The 18,583-nt window shown below is 38.0% G+C and overlaps 1 protein-coding gene across 1 annotated transcript; it reads left to right on the forward strand.

The window, feature by feature from the left end:
- Positions 1-5,083: 5,083 nt before the first annotated feature.
- On the forward strand, positions 5,084-18,378 carry LOC107006972 (Golgi to ER traffic protein 4 homolog). Its single transcript, XM_015205463.2, has 12 exons — positions 5,084-5,288; positions 5,358-5,437; positions 5,516-5,594; positions 5,979-6,060; positions 7,157-7,313; positions 15,435-15,525; positions 15,818-15,901; positions 16,014-16,060; positions 17,047-17,175; positions 17,301-17,385; positions 17,507-17,584; positions 18,240-18,378. Exons 1-12 carry the CDS (start codon positions 5,241-5,243, stop codon positions 18,255-18,257), a joined length of 978 nt encoding a protein of 325 aa, XP_015060949.1. The 5' UTR covers positions 5,084-5,240; the 3' UTR covers positions 18,258-18,378.
- Positions 18,379-18,583: the final 205 nt, after the last annotated feature.

Consider the following 18,583-nt stretch of genomic DNA (forward strand, 5'->3'; position numbering starts at 1 on the left):
GACGGTCCGTCCTGCCATTCCGTTACGAAGTTCAGAGAGTCGATTTCAGTACCCAAATTTCAGAAGTCTAAGTGTTCTGGAACGAGACACCTGCGACGGCCCGTCGTGCCCACGACGGTTCGTCCTGCAGGTCCGTCGCCAAGTTCAGAGAGTCGATTTCAGTACCCAAATTTCAGAAGTCTAAGTCTTTTGGAACGAGACACCCTCGACGGCCCGTCGTGTCCATGACGGCCCGTCGTGGGTTCCGTCGACTCACACAGTTTTTTCAGAAATAAAATCTGCTGCTCAAAACGACTAAACAGGTCGTTACAGGATCTTGATCAAAAAAGGTCCACAACTGGATACATCTTTACTCTCATTGGTAGTGTCGTTAGTTGGATATTGACTTTACAGTCGATTGTCTCCTTGTCTACAACAGAAGCAGAATATATGGCAGCAATGGAAGCAGTGAAAAAAGCTATCTGGTTGAAAGGTTTGGTAGCAGAATTGAGTTCGGTTCAGCTGGAATCAATACTAAGATGTGATAGTCAAAGTGTTTTTCATTTGATTAAAAATCAAAGATTTCATGAATTTGATTACCAAAATAATAATTCTAAATTAGTCATTGAAACAAAAAAAAGTAAAAAAAAATATTTTGGACGAGGTTAAATTTACTCATATGGGATTATATTTTTTAGAAAAAAATAATAATAAATTAGATTTAAATAATTTTTTTTCATTTCCATTAGAGGAAAAGAGTATATGTGAGTCATTTGTTTATAAGTATATATGAGTCACTTTCATAACAAGGGGTATATTTAGTTCTAAATGACAAAGTTGAGGGGTACATGAGACTCTTTTTCCTGTATTATTTTACCTCTGCTACTTGCTAAGGATAATATGATTTATTTAGGTCGCTTCATCCTTGCAAATTTCAAATAATATTCAACTCAATTAGTTCTTATATTTGCTTCCTTTCTTTGGATATTTAATTTGGCATTCCCTCCGTTTCATTTTATGTGACATCATTTAACTTGACACATAGACACAGTACTTAAGAAAAATAAAGTTTTTTGAAACTTATGATCTAAAACAATTTTTACATATTAGTGTGGTTGAAAATAATTTCATTAAGGATAAAACGTGTATGTTAAAGTGATATTGTTTCTATTAATAGTAAAGTGACTTTTTTTACGAAAGAGGAAAAAAGTTTCACATAAAATGAGACAGATGGAGTATTAAATATTAGGACCGATGGAGTATTAAATATTAGGACTTTAACTATATAAAGAAATTATACTTAACAATTTTATTCATTATAAAATATTTCAATAGAGGGTAAAAAAAATTAATCAACAATATTTCTAATGATGATTTTAATATAATATAGAATATGGAACGAGACACCTGCGACGGTCCGTCGTGCCCACGACGGTTCGTCCTGCAGGTCCGTCGCCAAGTTCAGAGAGTCGATTTCAGTACCCAAATTTCAGAAGTCTAAGTGTTCTGGAACGAGACACCTGCGACGGTCCGTCGTGCCCACGACGGTTCGTCCTGCAGGTCCGTCGCCAAGTTCAGAGAGTCGATTTCAGTACCCAAATTTCAGAAGTCTAAGTGTTCTGGAACGAGACACCTGCGACGGTCCGTCGTGCCCACGACGGTTCGTCCTGCAGGTCCGTCGCCAAGTTCAGAGAGTCGATTTCAGTACCCAAATTTCAGAAGTCTAAGTGTTCTGGAACGAGACACCTGCGACGGTCCGTCGTGCCCACGACGGTTCGTCCTGCAGGTCCGTCGCCAAGTTCAGAGAGTCGATTTCAGTACCCAAATTTCAGAAGTCTAAGTGTTCTGGAACGAGACACCTGCGACGGTCCGTCGTGCCCACGACGGTTCGTCCTGCAGGTCCGTCGCCAAGTTCAGAGAGTCGATTTCAGTACCCAAATTTCAGAAGTCTAAGTGTTCTGGAACGAGACACCTGCGACGGTCCGTCGTGCCCACGACGGTTCGTCCTGCAGGTCCGTCGCCAAGTTCAGAGAGTCGATTTCAGTACCCAAATTTCAGAAGTCTAAGTGTTCTGGAACGAGACACCTGCGACGGTCCGTCGTGCCCACGACGGTTCGTCCTGCAGGTCCGTCGCCAAGTTCAGAGAGTCGATTTCAGTACCCAAATTTCAGAAGTCTAAGTGTTCTGGAACGAGACACCTGCGACGGTCCGTCGTGCCCACGACGGTTCGTCCTGCAGGTCCGTCGCCAAGTTCAGAGAGTCGATTTCAGTACCCAAATTTCAGAAGTCTAAGTGTTCTGGAACGAGACACCTGCGACGGTCCGTCGTGCCCACGACGGTTCGTCCTGCAGGTCCGTCGCCAAGTTCAGAGAGTCGATTTCAGTACCCAAATTTCAGAAGTCTAAGTGTTCTGGAACGAGACACCTGCGACGGTCCGTCGTGCCCACGACGGTTCGTCCTGCAGGTCCGTCGCCAAGTTCAGAGAGTCGATTTCAGTACCCAAATTTCAGAAGTCTAAGTGTTCTGGAACGAGACACCTGCGACGGTCCGTCGTGCCCACGACGGTTCGTCCTGCAGGTCCGTCGCCAAGTTCAGAGAGTCGATTTCAGTACCCAAATTTCAGAAGTCTAAGTGTTCTGGAACGAGACACCTGCGACGGTCCGTCGTGCCCACGACGGTTCGTCCTGCAGGTCCGTCGCCAAGTTCAGAGAGTCGATTTCAGTACCCAAATTTCAGAAGTCTAAGTGTTCTGGAACGAGACACCTGCGACGGTCCGTCGTGCCCACGACGGTTCGTCCTGCAGGTCCGTCGCCAAGTTCAGAGAGTCGATTTCAGTACCCAAATTTCAGAAGTCTAAGTGTTCTGGAACGAGACACCTGCGACGGTCCGTCGTGCCCACGACGGTTCGTCCTGCAGGTCCGTCGCCAAGTTCAGAGAGTCGATTTCAGTACCCAAATTTCAGAAGTCTAAGTGTTCTGGAACGAGACACCTGCGACGGTCCGTCGTGCCCACGACGGTTCGTCCTGCAGGTCCGTCGCCAAGTTCAGAGAGTCGATTTCAGTACCCAAATTTCAGAAGTCTAAGTGTTCTGGAACGAGACACCTGCGACGGTCCGTCGTGCCCACGACGGTTCGTCCTGCAGGTCCGTCGCCAAGTTCAGAGAGTCGATTTCAGTACCCAAATTTCAGAAGTCTAAGTGTTCTGGAACGAGACACCTGCGACGGTCCGTCGTGCCCACGACGGTTCGTCCTGCAGGTCCGTCGCCAAGTTCAGAGAGTCGATTTCAGTACCCAAATTTCAGAAGTCTAAGTGTTCTGGAACGAGACACCTGCGACGGTCCGTCGTGCCCACGACGGTTCGTCCTGCAGGTCCGTCGCCAAGTTCAGAGAGTCGATTTCAGTACCCAAATTTCAGAAGTCTAAGTGTTCTGGAACGAGACACCTGCGACGGTCCGTCGTGCCCACGACGGTTCGTCCTGCAGGTCCGTCGCCAAGTTCAGAGAGTCGATTTCAGTACCCAAATTTCAGAAGTCTAAGTGTTCTGGAACGAGACACCTGCGACGGTCCGTCGTGCCCACGACGGTTCGTCCTGCAGGTCCGTCGCCAAGTTCAGAGAGTCGATTTCAGTACCCAAATTTCAGAAGTCTAAGTGTTCTGGAACGAGACACCTGCGACGGTCCGTCGTGCCCACGACGGTTCGTCCTGCAGCTCCGTCGCCAAGTTCAGAGAGTCGATTTCAGTACCCAAATTTCAAAAGTCTAAGTCTTTTGGAACGAGACACCTGCGACGGTCCGTCGTGCCCACGACGGTTCGTCCTGCAGGTCCGTCGCCAAGTTCAGAGAGTCGATTTCAGTACCCAAATTTCAGAAGTCTAAGTCTTTTGGAACGAGACACCCTCGACGGCCCGTCGTGTCCATGACGGCCCGTCGTGGGTTCCGTCGACTCACACAGTTTTTTCAGAAATAAAATCTGCTGCTCAAAACGACTAAACAGGTCGTTACAGGATCTTGATCAAAAAAGGTCCACAACTGGATACATCTTTACTCTCATTGGTAGTGTCGTTAGTTGGATATTGACTTTACAGTCGATTGTCTCCTTGTCTACAACAGAAGCAGAATATATGGCAGCAATGGAAGCAGTGAAAAAAGCTATCTGGTTGAAAGGTTTGGTAGCAGAATTGAGTTCGGTTCAGCTGGAATCAATACTAAGATGTGATAGTCAAAGTGTTTTTCATTTGATTAAAAATCAAAGATTTCATGAATTTGATTACCAAAATAATAATTCTAAATTAGTCATTGAAACAAAAAAAAGTAAAAAAAAATATTTTGGACGAGGTTAAATTTACTCATATGGGATTATATTTTTTAGAAAAAAATAATAATAAATTAGATTTAAATAATTTTTTTTCATTTCCATTAGAGGAAAAGAGTATATGTGAGTCATTTGTTTATAAGTATATATGAGTCACTTTCATAACAAGGGGTATATTTAGTTCTAAATGACAAAGTTGAGGGGTACATGAGACTCTTTTTCCTGTATTATTTTACCTCTGCTACTTGCTAAGGATAATATGATTTATTTAGGTCGCTTCATCCTTGCAAATTTCAAATAATATTCAACTCAATTAGTTCTTATATTTGCTTCCTTTCTTTGGATATTTAATTTGGCATTCCCTCCGTTTCATTTTATGTGACATCATTTAACTTGACACATAGACACAGTACTTAAGAAAAATAAAGTTTTTTGAAACTTATGATCTAAAACAATTTTTACATATTAGTGTGGTTGAAAATAATTTCATTAAGGATAAAACGTGTATGTTAAAGTGATATTGTTTCTATTAATAGTAAAGTGACTTTTTTTACGAAAGAGGAAAAAAGTTTCACATAAAATGAGACAGATGGAGTATTAAATATTAGGACCGATGGAGTATTAAATATTAGGACTTTAACTATATAAAGAAATTATACTTAACAATTTTATTCATTATAAAATATTTCAATGGAGGGTAAAAAAAATTAATCAACAATATTTCTAATGATGATTTTAATATAATATAGAATATGGATAACATAGGCCTATGGCCAAAAAAAATGAAATTTTATTCATGCTTTTCATGACGTTTTTTTAGCGTCAATGCATGACTCCACTTAATAAGGGAAGTCCCATTTTTTTCTCCTTTTTGTATGGAGAAATGTAAAATAATCAAACAACTTTTAACAAAACAAAATTTTGAATTGTTCTTCTTACTTATTTGAAATCATGTTTAGGGAAAGAGTCAGACGAGTGATACAACCACCAGCTCAAGAGGTAAAACTTAACGATTAATCTTTACTTATTTTACTTTTAATTCTCTGATTTTGATTTCGATAATCGCAGAATATTGATAAGTTAGAGAAGGTTGTGAAAGAGGGGAATTATTATGGAGCTCAACAAATGTATAAATCTACTAGTGCTAGGTAACGCGATCATCATCATTCAATTAAATTTGATTGCGCGCTCACTATAATAATAATAATGTTTTTATTTATTTTCAGATATGCGTCTGCTGAGAGATACTCTGATGCCTTGAATGTCCTTCAGTCTGGTGCTTGTTTGCAATTAGACAAGGCCCAAGTTAATATTATGTTATGTTTTTCTTTTTCTCTTGTATGGTAAATTCAGAAATGAAGTTATAATTTCAGTCATATAGTTCTGAATTTTATATGAAGGATAATAAATAAGTTCTAAATTTGTATATATTTGATAAATTTTTTAAATATAAATATACTATTGAGCAAAAGTTATTGGGTTTGATCGAACCTGTACCTGGGCTTCTAGCTCCGCTTGGACTACAATCACTAGGATTCTTCTATTAATTATTCAACCTCTATTGTTGATCCTTTTAAGTCAGGGTAAGGTCTGCATACATTTTATCCGCTCTAGATGAGACTTGTGGGATTTACATGGTGTGTTGTTGTAATCTCTATTTTGATCTAGACTCTTCTTGCCATTTTCCAGATTACCTGTGGGGCAGAACTTTCTTTGCTCTTTGCTGAAACACTTGCAAAATCAAAAGTTCCATATGACGAAGACACACTTGGTTAGTCTTTCCTTATTCGGTTAGTTCTTTTGCATAATGTATATATGTTTGTACAAAAACAACAACATACCCAGTGAAATTCCATTGAATGGGGAATGCATTTATTTTTGTATCGTACAATATTCTTCCTAATTTTGTCATTATGCAATGTAAGAAAAATACAATATAATGAAAGCAAAAATTATCCATGTAGATGATACCAATGAGTTTCAATTAAGATTTCGTTATGTTTAACATATAATTGCTAAGTACAACCCTAGCTATTGAATACCGGAACGACATGGGTACAAATTAAGCAAAATGATTGTGTAGATTCATATAGTTGTCCCTGACTAGCTTGAGATTGAGGTGCAGTAACAATCGTAGTAGTTGCAATCTAAGAACATAATCTATCAGATAAAACACAAAATTAATCAAGAACGTTTCTAACATATAGCTGCATTAGTTCTCCTAATTTTCAACAAAAACCATCTATTGCTTCTTTGCTCGATAACTTAAAGACTTAATGGTGCATAGTGTAGAAATATCTTCGAAATCGAATTGGTCCCAAGAAATTTTTGTGATCTGCTGCTAAGGTGGAAATGTATAAGAGGAAGAGTCAAAGACGAGGGCATGGAGTTTCATTTAGAATTTATGTGGACAATATGATATGGAAGGAATAGAAAAGCATTGAAGGGGTAGATAACTCCCTTATACATATTAGTAGAGCTTTGTTTTTTGTTACTAGTTTGCCTTTTGTCCTCTGTATTTTGGAGTAAATTTGATAGACTAGTTAGTACCGATGAAAAGATGCTCATTGTAGAGTATCATACTTCTATGTAAATCTATAATCTTGAATGCATCTTGCCTACTGAGTATCCCCTTTCACATCAATAAAATAAATTATGACAAAAATGTTATATGAAAGCTAAATAGGCTGGTGCTTCTCTGTGTTTGTTATTGTTTTTTTTCTCCTATTCCTTTTTTTCTTTAAATTGAGGATTCATATAGTTGTTCCTGTCTTATTTGGGACTAATTAAGGCATTGTAGTTGTTATTGTTGCTAATTCAATAAGGGGTTTTAAGTGTTGACATGGTTTATAATGCATTTTCCCTAGATCGTGTCAGGAAAATCTTCAGGAAGTTTCCTCGGCATTCTGTGCCACAACATTTGGAGCTTGCAGATGATGATGACTTGCAAAAACTTTCTGAAGCCATTGCGGCAGCCAAAACACGAGTAGAAGGCTGTTCATCCTTTCTGAAAGCCGCTATCAAGTTAGATACTTTTCTTTTATTGCAGCCGATCCACATATATATATCCATGTTTATCCTCTTCTTTGAAAACACGTCTGTTTCAGTTGCTGAAGGACTAGTTTAGTAGCTGTATTTTACCGTGTAAAATGACATATTGATACCACACTATAGAATTCCTAGAAAATAACACTGTCGTTAACTAGTTGCATAATTTTCATTTAGACCCTTGATGAAAAAACTTTATCCTTGTGCTTGTAGGATATTCCCTTTGACTCACTAGTCATGGTTCTTTTCCTCCAGAATACATATCCAAATTCATAGTGGCTCATGATTGTATTGTTTCTGTTGGATGAGATTGTTTGCTCGAGCCTTATTATTTTTGTTTAACTCTTCGATAGAGTAGGATAACATCCTTGATGCATGTGCTGGTCCTTCTGCAAGACTTCTTTATCTTGTTGGAAGTACTTATTGATGAAAGTTGTGCTAATTACTTTTGATAATGACAAATACTTTTGATTATGATCACTTATGAACTAGGTTCATTTATTAAAACATATGTCGTTTTATGGAAAAAGGAGCGAAGGAGAAATATTAAGGCACAGATTTATTTATGGAAAGAATGAAAATAAAAAAATATATTTCCATTAATAAATAAGACAAAACCTTTTCTTATAAGGTTGTCTACTTTATACGAAGACAAAACCTTTTCTTAAAAGAGAGGAGATATTTCTTGATCATCAAAAGTCTATATAAACAAAGATATCAAGCCAAAGAACTTAGTCCTTTGCAATCGAAGAAAAAGTGAGGCGAGAAGAAGAGAAAGGCAGCAAAGAGCGTTTTGTGAGTTTTGTGTGTTTTTGTTAGCTTGTAAAGAGAAACTATTCAAGATATGCACACTAGATTCACTGCTATCATCAATGAGATTTACTCTCTAGGTGAAGTAATTCCAAGCGGAAAGGCAGTAAGAAAACTCTTGAGCGTCTTACTTGAATCATGGGAAAGTAAAGTTGAAGCAATTACTGAAGCACGTGACTTAGATAAGCTTGATATGGATGAGCTCATTGGAAACCTCATAACATACGAACTGAAGAAAAATCAAGAGAGAGAGATACTTCTGAAGATTTTGAGGATGAAAACATCACACTCATGGCCAAAAGATTCTCCAAACTGTTAAAAAGGGGACAAACATTTAAAAAAAAGATTCCACAAAAGAATGTTGAAAATTCAAGAGAACAACTGTGTCATAAATGTGGTAGTCCAGACCACTTTATAAAATTCTGTCCACTATGGGCCTTAGAATACAAGAAAAACAACCCAGAAAAGGCAAGAGAAGGAAAAAGTGACAGATATACACCCAATAACCGGAGAATGACAAATCAAGAGGCCGACATATCCATGAAAAAGGCACTCGCTGCAATGGGAGGCATATCTGAAGATAAATCTGTTAATGAGGAAATCGAGAATCAATCTCTACTTGCAATAAACCAAGAAGACAAATACGACTTTCTTGCATTAGTGGTTGTAATTGAAGAAGCAACAAAGAAAGTACTTGTCAAGCACAAGATACAATTCATGCTCTAATGGCTGGTTCAGATTCCGAGCAAGAAGAAGAAGACCAAAACAATCAGGTTAGCTCAACTTTCACTAAAGAGAACTGTGAAATCTATACTAAAAGAGAGCTAGAGTCACTATTGGAAACTGTAATTAAGGCATATCAGTCAACCTGCCATGAAAAAGAACAACTAATGGAAGATTACGCATCTCTAAGAGAAGAAACATGACTCTAGAACAACAAAATTGTTCCCTGCTCAATAAACAAGTAGAATTAGAAAAAGATTTAAAGTCTAGCATCTTGAAAAATCAAGCCTTACAAAAGAAACTGAACACGACTGAACAGGAAGCAGAGAACAACATGAGGTGGAACAGGTCCTCCATAATTCTCGATAGTCTCCATAAAAGTCAATCTAGCACAAGACATGGAATAGGCTTTTCTGAAATGAAAAATCCTAACATAGATTGTCTATGCTCTCACTGTGGCTTGATAGGACATAAGAGTCATGCATGTGATAAAAAAACAAATTGCTCATCAGAAAAAATTTTCCTTTCTACGAAAAATTCAAAAGAAAATTGATCTTGAACCTGGTTCTACTTCTAAGGTTCTTCCTAGATGGGCTAAAAAAATTATCATACACCCCTTTAATCACAAACAGGCAGTTAAGTGGATCTGCGTACCTAAACTAACTTTGTCTGAATAAAACTGCAAGCTTCAATGGGAGAAAAAGGAAAGCACTGGTACCTGGATAGCGCCTGCTCAAGACATATGACAGGAAATCAAGATAACTTTCTCTCACTAAAAAGAGTTAAGGGTGGAAACGTAGCCTTTGGAAACGGAAAAACTGGGGAAATACAAGGAATTGGAAAGGTAGGAATCAATCTCAAACAAGCCATTGATGATGTATACTACGTAAATGGACTTCAACATAACTTAATAAGCATATCTCAAATGTGTGACAAAGGGAACAAGGTAGTATTCACTGCAGGTGAATGTAGAGTGGTAAACTCAACAACTTAAGAACTAGTACTTCTGGGAAAGAGACACAAGAATGTATACACAACTGAAATAATAAGGTCAGAATATTCACTTACTTGCCTCAATGCCCTCACTGAAATCTCTGCTCGTTGGCACAAAAGGCTAGGACATATTAGTCTCTCTACAATTAACAAACTAATATCAAAAGATCTGGTTATAGGTTTACCTGGGAAAATTCTGCAAAGTGAATAGTTCTGTAGCGCATGTGTCAAAGGGAAACAATCCAAATCCTCTTTCAAACCAAAGGGAATGGTTAGTACCACAAAACCTCTAGAGATGTTTCACATAGACTTATGTGGACCAATGCGTGTGATAAGTAGAGGAGGCAAAAGATACATTCTTGTAATAGTTGATGACTACTCAAGGTTTACTTGGACTCTGTTTTTGGCAGCAAAAGATGAAACTTATGAAGTATTTGAAATATTTGTGAGACTAGTTCAGAAGAAACTCAATACAGAAGTCATTAACATAAGATCAGATCATGGTTCAGAATTTGAAAACTCAAAGTTCTTAAGTTTTTGCACTACAAATGGAATTGATCACAATTTCTCCGCACCAAGAACTCCGCAACAAAATGGTGTAGTTGAGCGTAAGAATAGAACTCTTGAAGACATCGCTAGAACCATGCTAATAGCAAGCAAACTACCAAAATTTTATTGGGAAGAGGCTATAAACACTGCTTGTTATCTGATAAACGGGTGCACAATGAGGACTTTTTTAAATAAAACCCCATATGAACTACTTAAAGGAAGAAAGCCGAGCTTAGCACATATTCGACCATTTGGATGCATATGTTATGTGCACAATAATGGAAAGGACAATTTGGGAAAATTTGATGCCAAGAGTGATGAAGGAATATTCTTGGGATATTCAACACAAAGCAAAGCATATAAAGTACTCAACAAAAGAACAAATCGAGTGAAAGAAAGCATGCATGTTGTTTTTGTGAAAATACAGTAGAAGAATCTGATAATCCTGATGTACATCTTCCAAAACCATTGGAAGATTTACAATCAGATGAGGATAATGCCACAAATGAGCCAATCCTTCAAGAAATTGAAAATATACCAACAGAGACAGAAATAGAAACATCAGATACTCCAATATCTGAATCAACTCAAAATCCTCAGGCTCATAGTTGGAAACATCAAAGTTCTCATCCCATTCAAAAACATCCTCACACCATTGGAATCAGGGATTCATACCAGATCTAGAGTACGAAATATGTGTGCCTTCTCAGCGTATTTATCTCTAGTTGTTCCCAAAAATATAGCTATGCAAGAGGAACTAAGTCAGTTTGAAAGAAGAAAAGTCTGGAACCTGGTTCCCAGACCACATGATCGAACTGTCATAGGTACTCGATGAGTCTTCAGAAACAAACTAGATGACCAAGGTCAAATCATTAGAAACAAAGCTCGACTAGTGGTTCAAGGCTACAACCAGGAAGAAGGAATCGACTATGATGAAACCTTTGCACCAGTGGCAAGAATGGAAGCTATAAGAATGTTAATTGCTTTTGCAGCCCATATGGAATTCAAACTCTATCAGATGGATGTAAAAAGTGCATTTTTGAATGGTTTTCTAAAAGAAGAAGTGTTTGTAAAACAACCCCCTGGTTTTGAGGACCCAGATAAACCTGAACATGTCTACAAGCTAGAAAAAGCATTGTACGGACTAAAGCAAGCTCCAAGAGCATGGTATGATCGTCTATCCACATTTCTTCTAACACATGGTTACTCCCGTGGAAAAAAGACAATACACTTTTTCTTCAAAAGCAAGGTTCAGATCTGCTCATTGTACAAATTTATGTCGATGACATCATATTTGGTGGAACTGACCCCTCACTTGGAATTGAGTTTGCCAAACTCATGAGTAGTGAGTTTGAGATGAGTATGATGGGTGAACTAACATTCTTCCTAGGTCTTCAAATTGATCAGTCTCTACAGGAACCTCCATTCATTAACAGAAGTACATCAATGAACTACTAATAAAATTTGACATGAATGAAGCAAAGATAATTGACACTCCCATTGGCACTACAACAAAGTTAGATAAAGACGAAACAGGTTCTCCAGTTAATGATACAAAATACAGAGGTATGATTGGATCACTCTTATACTTAACTACAAGCAGACCCGACATCATGTTTAGTGTTGGACTTAATGCACGATTACAGTCATGTCCTAAAGAGTCTCATCTAAAAGCAGTAAAGAGAATACTTAGGTACCTCAAAGGTTCTGTGAACATGGTGCTATGGTACCCATCAGGAGACTCATTTGATTTAGTAGGATTTGCTGATGCTGACTACGCCGGATACCTAATTGACCGAAAAAGTACATGTGGAATGGCAAACTTTCTAGGACCATGTCTCGTCTCATGGGCCACTAGAAAACAAAATTTCGTTGCCCTCTCAACAGCAGAGGCACAATATGTAGCAACTGCATCTTGTTGTGCACAATTATTATGGATCAAGCAACAATTAGAAGACTTTGGGGTCAAGACAGGTTGTATTCCCATTATGTGTGATAACACTAGTGCTATCAATATGGCAAAGAACCCGGTCCAACACAAGCGCACTAAACATATTGACATCCGACATCACTTTCTGAGAGACAATGTTGAAAAAGGATTTTTCATAATGAAATTCTGCACTACTGAGGACCAAATTGCTGACATTTTCACTAAGGCTCTTGGGCGAGAACCATTTCTTAAAAATCGCCTATCCTTGGGACTTGTGTTTCAGAGCTAATCTCCAAAGAACCAGTTTCTACTCATCACAGACTTGGGTTCTTATATTTTCAACTTGGTTCTCCTGTTTAATTTTTTTTGGGGCGGAAAATACATAGAGTCGCATTAAAACTCCAACATCTCTTCGATGTGACCATCGTCGCTTCAAGTGGCTTCCTTTTTCAGAGTCTGTTCAATGTATCAGTTCATCATCATTACTATTATATTCCCCATATAATCTTTTTACCTTCCCCCCACACACAAACAAAAAAAAAGTATGGCTTCCTCTCTACTTCTCGTCGATTACTCTGATAATGATGACGAACCCACCCTCACATCGGAAACTCCGACAACTACTCAGGGGGAAACCAATATTGTACTCACTCCACCACCATCACCATCAGCCGACCCGACCCCCCAATTTTTTTCCCCACCGTCTCCTTCGTCCATTCCCCCAGAAAACCCTCAACTCCCTAACTCTCTCACACCCCCAAACCCTATTCCATCTTCTCCAGCAACCATGCCCGCATCTCCCGCTCTTCACACACATGCATTCCCTTTGTCTACACCAGTTCCTCGGCGTCCTCGCAAGCATATTGCTGTCAAATGAAAGGTTATTCGTACTCCTTGAATTCGACAAGCAAGATAAGCCCATCTAGAGATGTTGGCAGAATCAACCAAAAAACGTCGTTGCACTGGTAAGTCACCCGTTTTCTCTTCTTCCACCCCTGTTATTTCAGATTCTGATGAAGAGATTTTAGAATCTGCTCGCTCTTCAATCCCTCTCTCGTCTAAAACCCTAACCAAAAATGAAATTAAATTTTTTGCCATGGGAAGGGAGGCTTATTTTAAATCACAGAAAATCTTGAGAGGTAGAACAATTCATCTAGATATTAGAGATTATACTGCGATAAAAAATTGTTAGCATTACTTGTAGTACAGGGGTGGGTAGACATTTTTCTTCACTCTGATAACATGATATTTGATGTAGAAGTGGCTGAGTTTTATGCCAATTTGACAATGATAGATGATTCAGTACTTTCTTCGTCCGTTCATGGTATAGATATCGTTTTTGACAAAACTAGGTTAGGGGCAATACTTCGTATTCCTTGCATAGGGTTGGAGGAATATCACTGGGGTAAGGATGATAATTGAGCGTTAACTTCAAAATTCACACAGGGGAGGGTAAGTGACCGACCGCGAAAGGTACTAAAAGGAAAAATGTCTCCCTTTCCACAAATTGGTGTTTGAAGTAGTTCACAAAGGTATTATCCCAAGAGGAGAAAGGAGACATGAAGCAAATTTTTGAGATATGGGTCTTGGTCATGCTTTGGATACCATGCGTCCTATTAATTGGCCCTCTCTTATAATTAAGCATATGGTCAAAATAGTGGATCCTAAGAAACCTCATCAATTAGCATATGGGAATTTGTTGACTACTGTGTTTAAAGAATTTGAAGGATGGCCGATCTTTGAGCAAGTATGATATGTTTACTCAAACTACTCTTGCTGAATGCAATCTCTTGGATGATGTTGTGGATCAAGTTCCTCTTCGCTCTGCTGGTCCAGTTACTGCTCTTATTTCTGAACTTAATGAGGCTCGAGCTCAAAATGTGTTATTAAAAGATGAAGTTACTATTCTTCAGGCCCAGTTGGCTGCTTCTCAGGGGGGAAGTTGGGAGATTAAAAGATCAACTCATTCAACAGCAAATTGATAACAATGTTCGTGTTGATCATATGCTTAAAGTTTTTTCTAGGCCTTAGTTAGTGCCTTTTCTGTCCTATATTCAGACACTATTAATGGTTCAGCTATTTTTTCTTGGTTGTATTGCTGCTATAGCTTATGTGGATATATTGTAGTAGTATCTTTCTATTTTGATGCTGTGGATATATTTTGGCTCTATCTTGGGCTTTTTGATATGTCAAAAGGGGGAAACAGTTTCTCAAAACTGGGTATTATTTGGGTATTATTTGTCATCATCAAAAAGGGGGAATTTGATGGAAGTTGTGTTAATTACTTTTGATAATGACAAATACTTTTGATGATGATCACTTATGAACCAGGTTCATTTATTAAATCAGATGTCATTTTATGGAAAAAGGAGCGAAGGATAAATATTAAGGCGCAGATTTATTTATGGAAAGAATGAAAATAAAAAAGTATATTTCCATAAATAAATAAGACAAAACCTTTTCTTATAAGGCTGTCTACTTTATACGAAGACAAAACCTTTTCTTAAAAGGTTTTTTATTTTATATAACAAAAAAGCAAATTTTTCCATATCAAAGAAGGATGTAGAAATCAGAATTATTATCAACTTCAAAGAGAGGAGATATTTCTTGATCATCAAAAGTCTATAAACAAAGATATCAAGCCAAAGAACTTAGTCCTTTGCAATCGAAGAAAAAGTGAGGCGAGAAGAAGAGAGAGGCAGCAAAGAGCGTTTTGTGAGTTTTGTGTGTTTTTGTTAGCTTGTGAGTTTCTTTGTAAGTTTGTGAGATTGTATGATTGTAAGCAACAAGTGGGTTTGGCTTCCTGTGGAGAGAGAGTGTTTAACTAATAAGAAGTGGGTTTGACTTCTTATAAGTTAAAGAGTTGTGATTAGAGTTAATCGACAATTGTATTTGAGGTGAAAGTTAATAAAACAAAGTTGTGTTTTTCCTTCCTTGAGAAAGGAAGGTTTTAGTTAAAAGTATATTGCTTTATTTAACTCTTGTCTTAGGCAAATAATCAAGAACCTGGCTCTTGATCTAGGGGCAAGGTTTCTACACTTATTCCTTTTGGCATACAGGAAAGTAAAAAACTAACTATGCTTTGTTTGTAGGTGGTCAGCAGAATTTGGCGCTCATCGATATGGATCTCCAGAGCTGCATGACATGCTGGCAGATTATATGTACTCAGAGTCTCCTGAAGTGGTACATTATATACGCCGATGCTCTCTAGTTCTTGGTACCCGGAAGAAAAAGTTCCGATTCTGTTCCATAGGTTATTACTTTGTTGATTTTTTAGGGGAGAACTTGGGGCCTAATACAACTTGTAAAACTAGTAGTTAATAGTAAAAAGGATGATATTGTTTGACAGCTTCATTTGGTATATTTAAGAAAATCTATTACATACTTGTGAAGAAATGTGAGTTTTTCTTTTGTTAAGAACCTGAACTTGATGGGATTTTCTTGCAGTTAACGTCGTCATGTCCCTGCTTTGCAGGACATCGGTAAAGTATCTTTTCATTTTGTGAGAGGAAAGAACCCAAAGAAATTTGCTTCAGCTCTTGTAAACTTCATGGGCAAGGTAAGCTTTGGCTGCCCTTACTATCTGATATCGACGTTACTGGACACATTGGGAAAACAGTATTATGATTTAGTTTCAAATTTTGTATTAACTCACAACATGTAACATGCAGTGCTATCCAGGAGAAGATGATTTGGCTATCGTGCGGGCTGTTCTGATGTGAGTAAATTCGGAATATAGTTTAGTTCCTTACATTTGGTGGTCCTAACTTAGTTATCGGATTTCTGTGGGTAGATATTCTGAACATTAAACTTCAAAAAACTACTTTTCAGTCTCCCAAGTCAGCGTGTTCTCCATAATATTTCTGGGCATATTCAACAATCTGGGACAGGTTGATTATTGAAGCTAATATGCTGAAGTACATAAATCCCTACTCGAAACACATTTGAAGTTCAAACCAGGCTTTCCTATTCTTCTCCACTTTTTCTTCCTTTTCATCTTTATATATGGTTTCTATTTCTCCTTTAAACAAAGTTCTCCACTCCTTTGAACCAAGTTCTCCTACTTCTTGAAAAAGCCGAGTATTACTTCATAGCTGTCACATTTAAGTTGGTAAAGCAATAGCGATAAAAGTTACTGTCACTTCTTAGTTGTAGCATATGTTTGTTGCTATAAAAAATAAACAGTTCAAAAGAAAAATAGAAGCAATGTCTAAGGTTTAGGTTCGTATTTCTATATTTCTCTCTATTACACAAAGGGCCGGAATATATATTCTTTTAGAGATTTTCTTGGTCTATTTGGTGTCTCAAATCATGACATCATGTGTCCTGTCCGTGTTTGTGTGCAAGAAATATCCCGCTCAAATAGGTCCCGCTAAATTTGATGTCTGTGCTTCGTGGGCAGCTGCAAGTTTAGTTTCCTCCGTGCTAATGAGAAACCTTTCGGTTGCCTAATAATGCAGTCACCTGCAATATGCTCTCTTCGTCTTAGAGGAACTATTAGCTCTGTTAATCCTTACATTCTCCATGAAAATCATTTGGGTTGAAATGACATTTAAATCCGCCTAGGTGATAAGATTGTACTCCACACAATATTTATTGCCAAAATGGGACAAATAAAGGTACTAGTGACTAATTTTAATCTTTACCATGTTTGTTTATCTTGTTGAGCCTTTGGTTTCGATTATTATTTCTTTGCTTTTGCAGGTACTTGTCTTTGGGAAACCTAAGAGATGCTAACAAGCTCATGGATGAGGTGAAAATGGAAGTCGAATTGAAAAATCTTCACTTTCCTAGCTCAGAATTAACACAGTATGTGAACTATCTCCTCCTGACGTAAGTTCCAATTGTGCTTTGAACATTAATCAAATTTTCATGTGGCAAAAAAAGTAATCTTTGTGCATTCTTTTGTACATGATTAAACTGTCATTCACACTTCACAAACTCAATTTATTATGCAGGTTGCAGAGGGATGCTTTACCTTTGTTTAACATGCTGAGACAAACCTACAAGTCTAGTATAGATAGAGAATCTATGTTTAATGAAGTGAGTTGCTATCTCTAAAGGAGGCATTTCCATGCATACACTGGGATTCTTAGTTATATATCTTTTCACTTTCATATATTTGTCTGTTTTCCTCCTAATTTTTACTGTGTTTGTGGTTTAGTTGCTAGATGATATTGCAGAGAAGTTCTATGGCGTTCGACGTAGAAATCCTCTTGAGGGGATTGGAGATTTCTTTAAGGTAATGGTATTCTCACATTACGCAGTTAGGAGTGTTAGAGTTGAGTGGGTAAAAGTCTCACATCGCTTGGGGAATGGACTAGTGGTCTCCTTATATGGACTTGAGCAAACCTCCCCTCAGTAGCTATCTTTTGGGGTTTAGTTAGGTCCAGGTATCATATTTTTACATGGTATCAGAGTCAGGTACATCCCCGTTTGACCTTCCAGTCTACGCTCCATACCCTGGGCATGAAGGGGTATCCTTATATGGACTTAGGCAAACCTTCCCTCATTAGCTTGCTTTTGGGGTTTAGTTAGGTTCAGGCGTCATATCTTGGGGTCTAGTTAGGTTCAGGCGTCATATTTTTACATGGTAACAGAGTCAGGTCCATTTCCATTTGGGCTCCCACTCCACGCTCTAGTGGACCCTGGGCGTGAAGGGGTATGAATTTGGCAAACTTCCCTCATAAGCTAGAAAAGTCAGCTGACAAAGTGTTTCTTTCTTCGTGTGTGGGGCAAGAGGCACATTTTTTGTATTAGTCCATATATTTAGAGGCATTGCTTTGCTACAAAAAGACAAGTATGACTTGTCTGATGGGAAAATACTATTCATGTATATATAAAGTTTTAAGCTTTTCGATGTCTGAGTTTCTCAAATAGAACTTTTAATGTTGCAGATGATGGGAGGCGATTAATGTGAAGTGATGAACTACATTTACATTGTGACATTTACATTGTGACATTCTCCTTTGACTTAGCAAGTACCAATGCAGCAAATGTTTCTTTTTTTTTTTAATCTAAATTATGTTATCCATGCATCAATGGTTGTGTTAGAACTTAGAAATTTTTTTGTTTTGGTTATACAATTTGAGAGAGAAAGAGATCGATGGCACGTTGCGTTCCAATAGGTTTAAGATATTGTTTCAGAATGTGAGATTTCAAGATGCACTATCTGAAAATTAGTATACGAGACAACAAAATACCCAGTGTAGACGAACTACAAAATAAGAAGTTAGTTTTG

This window comes from Solanum pennellii, chromosome 12, assembly GCF_001406875.1.
Source record: "Solanum pennellii chromosome 12, SPENNV200".
Classification (NCBI taxonomy): Eukaryota; Viridiplantae; Streptophyta; class Magnoliopsida; order Solanales; family Solanaceae; genus Solanum; species Solanum pennellii.

Coding starts and splice junctions, on each gene's coding strand:
- LOC107006972 (XM_015205463.2), top strand. CDS start 5,241: ATGTTTAGGGAAAGAGTCAGACGAGTGATACAACCACCAGCTCAAGAG. Junction 15,902..16,013: donor TTGTAAACTTCATGGGCAAG/GTAAGCTTTGGC, acceptor TGTAACATGCAG/TGCTATCCAGGAGAAGATGA. Junction 16,061..17,046: donor ATCGTGCGGGCTGTTCTGAT/GTGAGTAAATTC, acceptor TTGCTTTTGCAG/GTACTTGTCTTTGGGAAACC.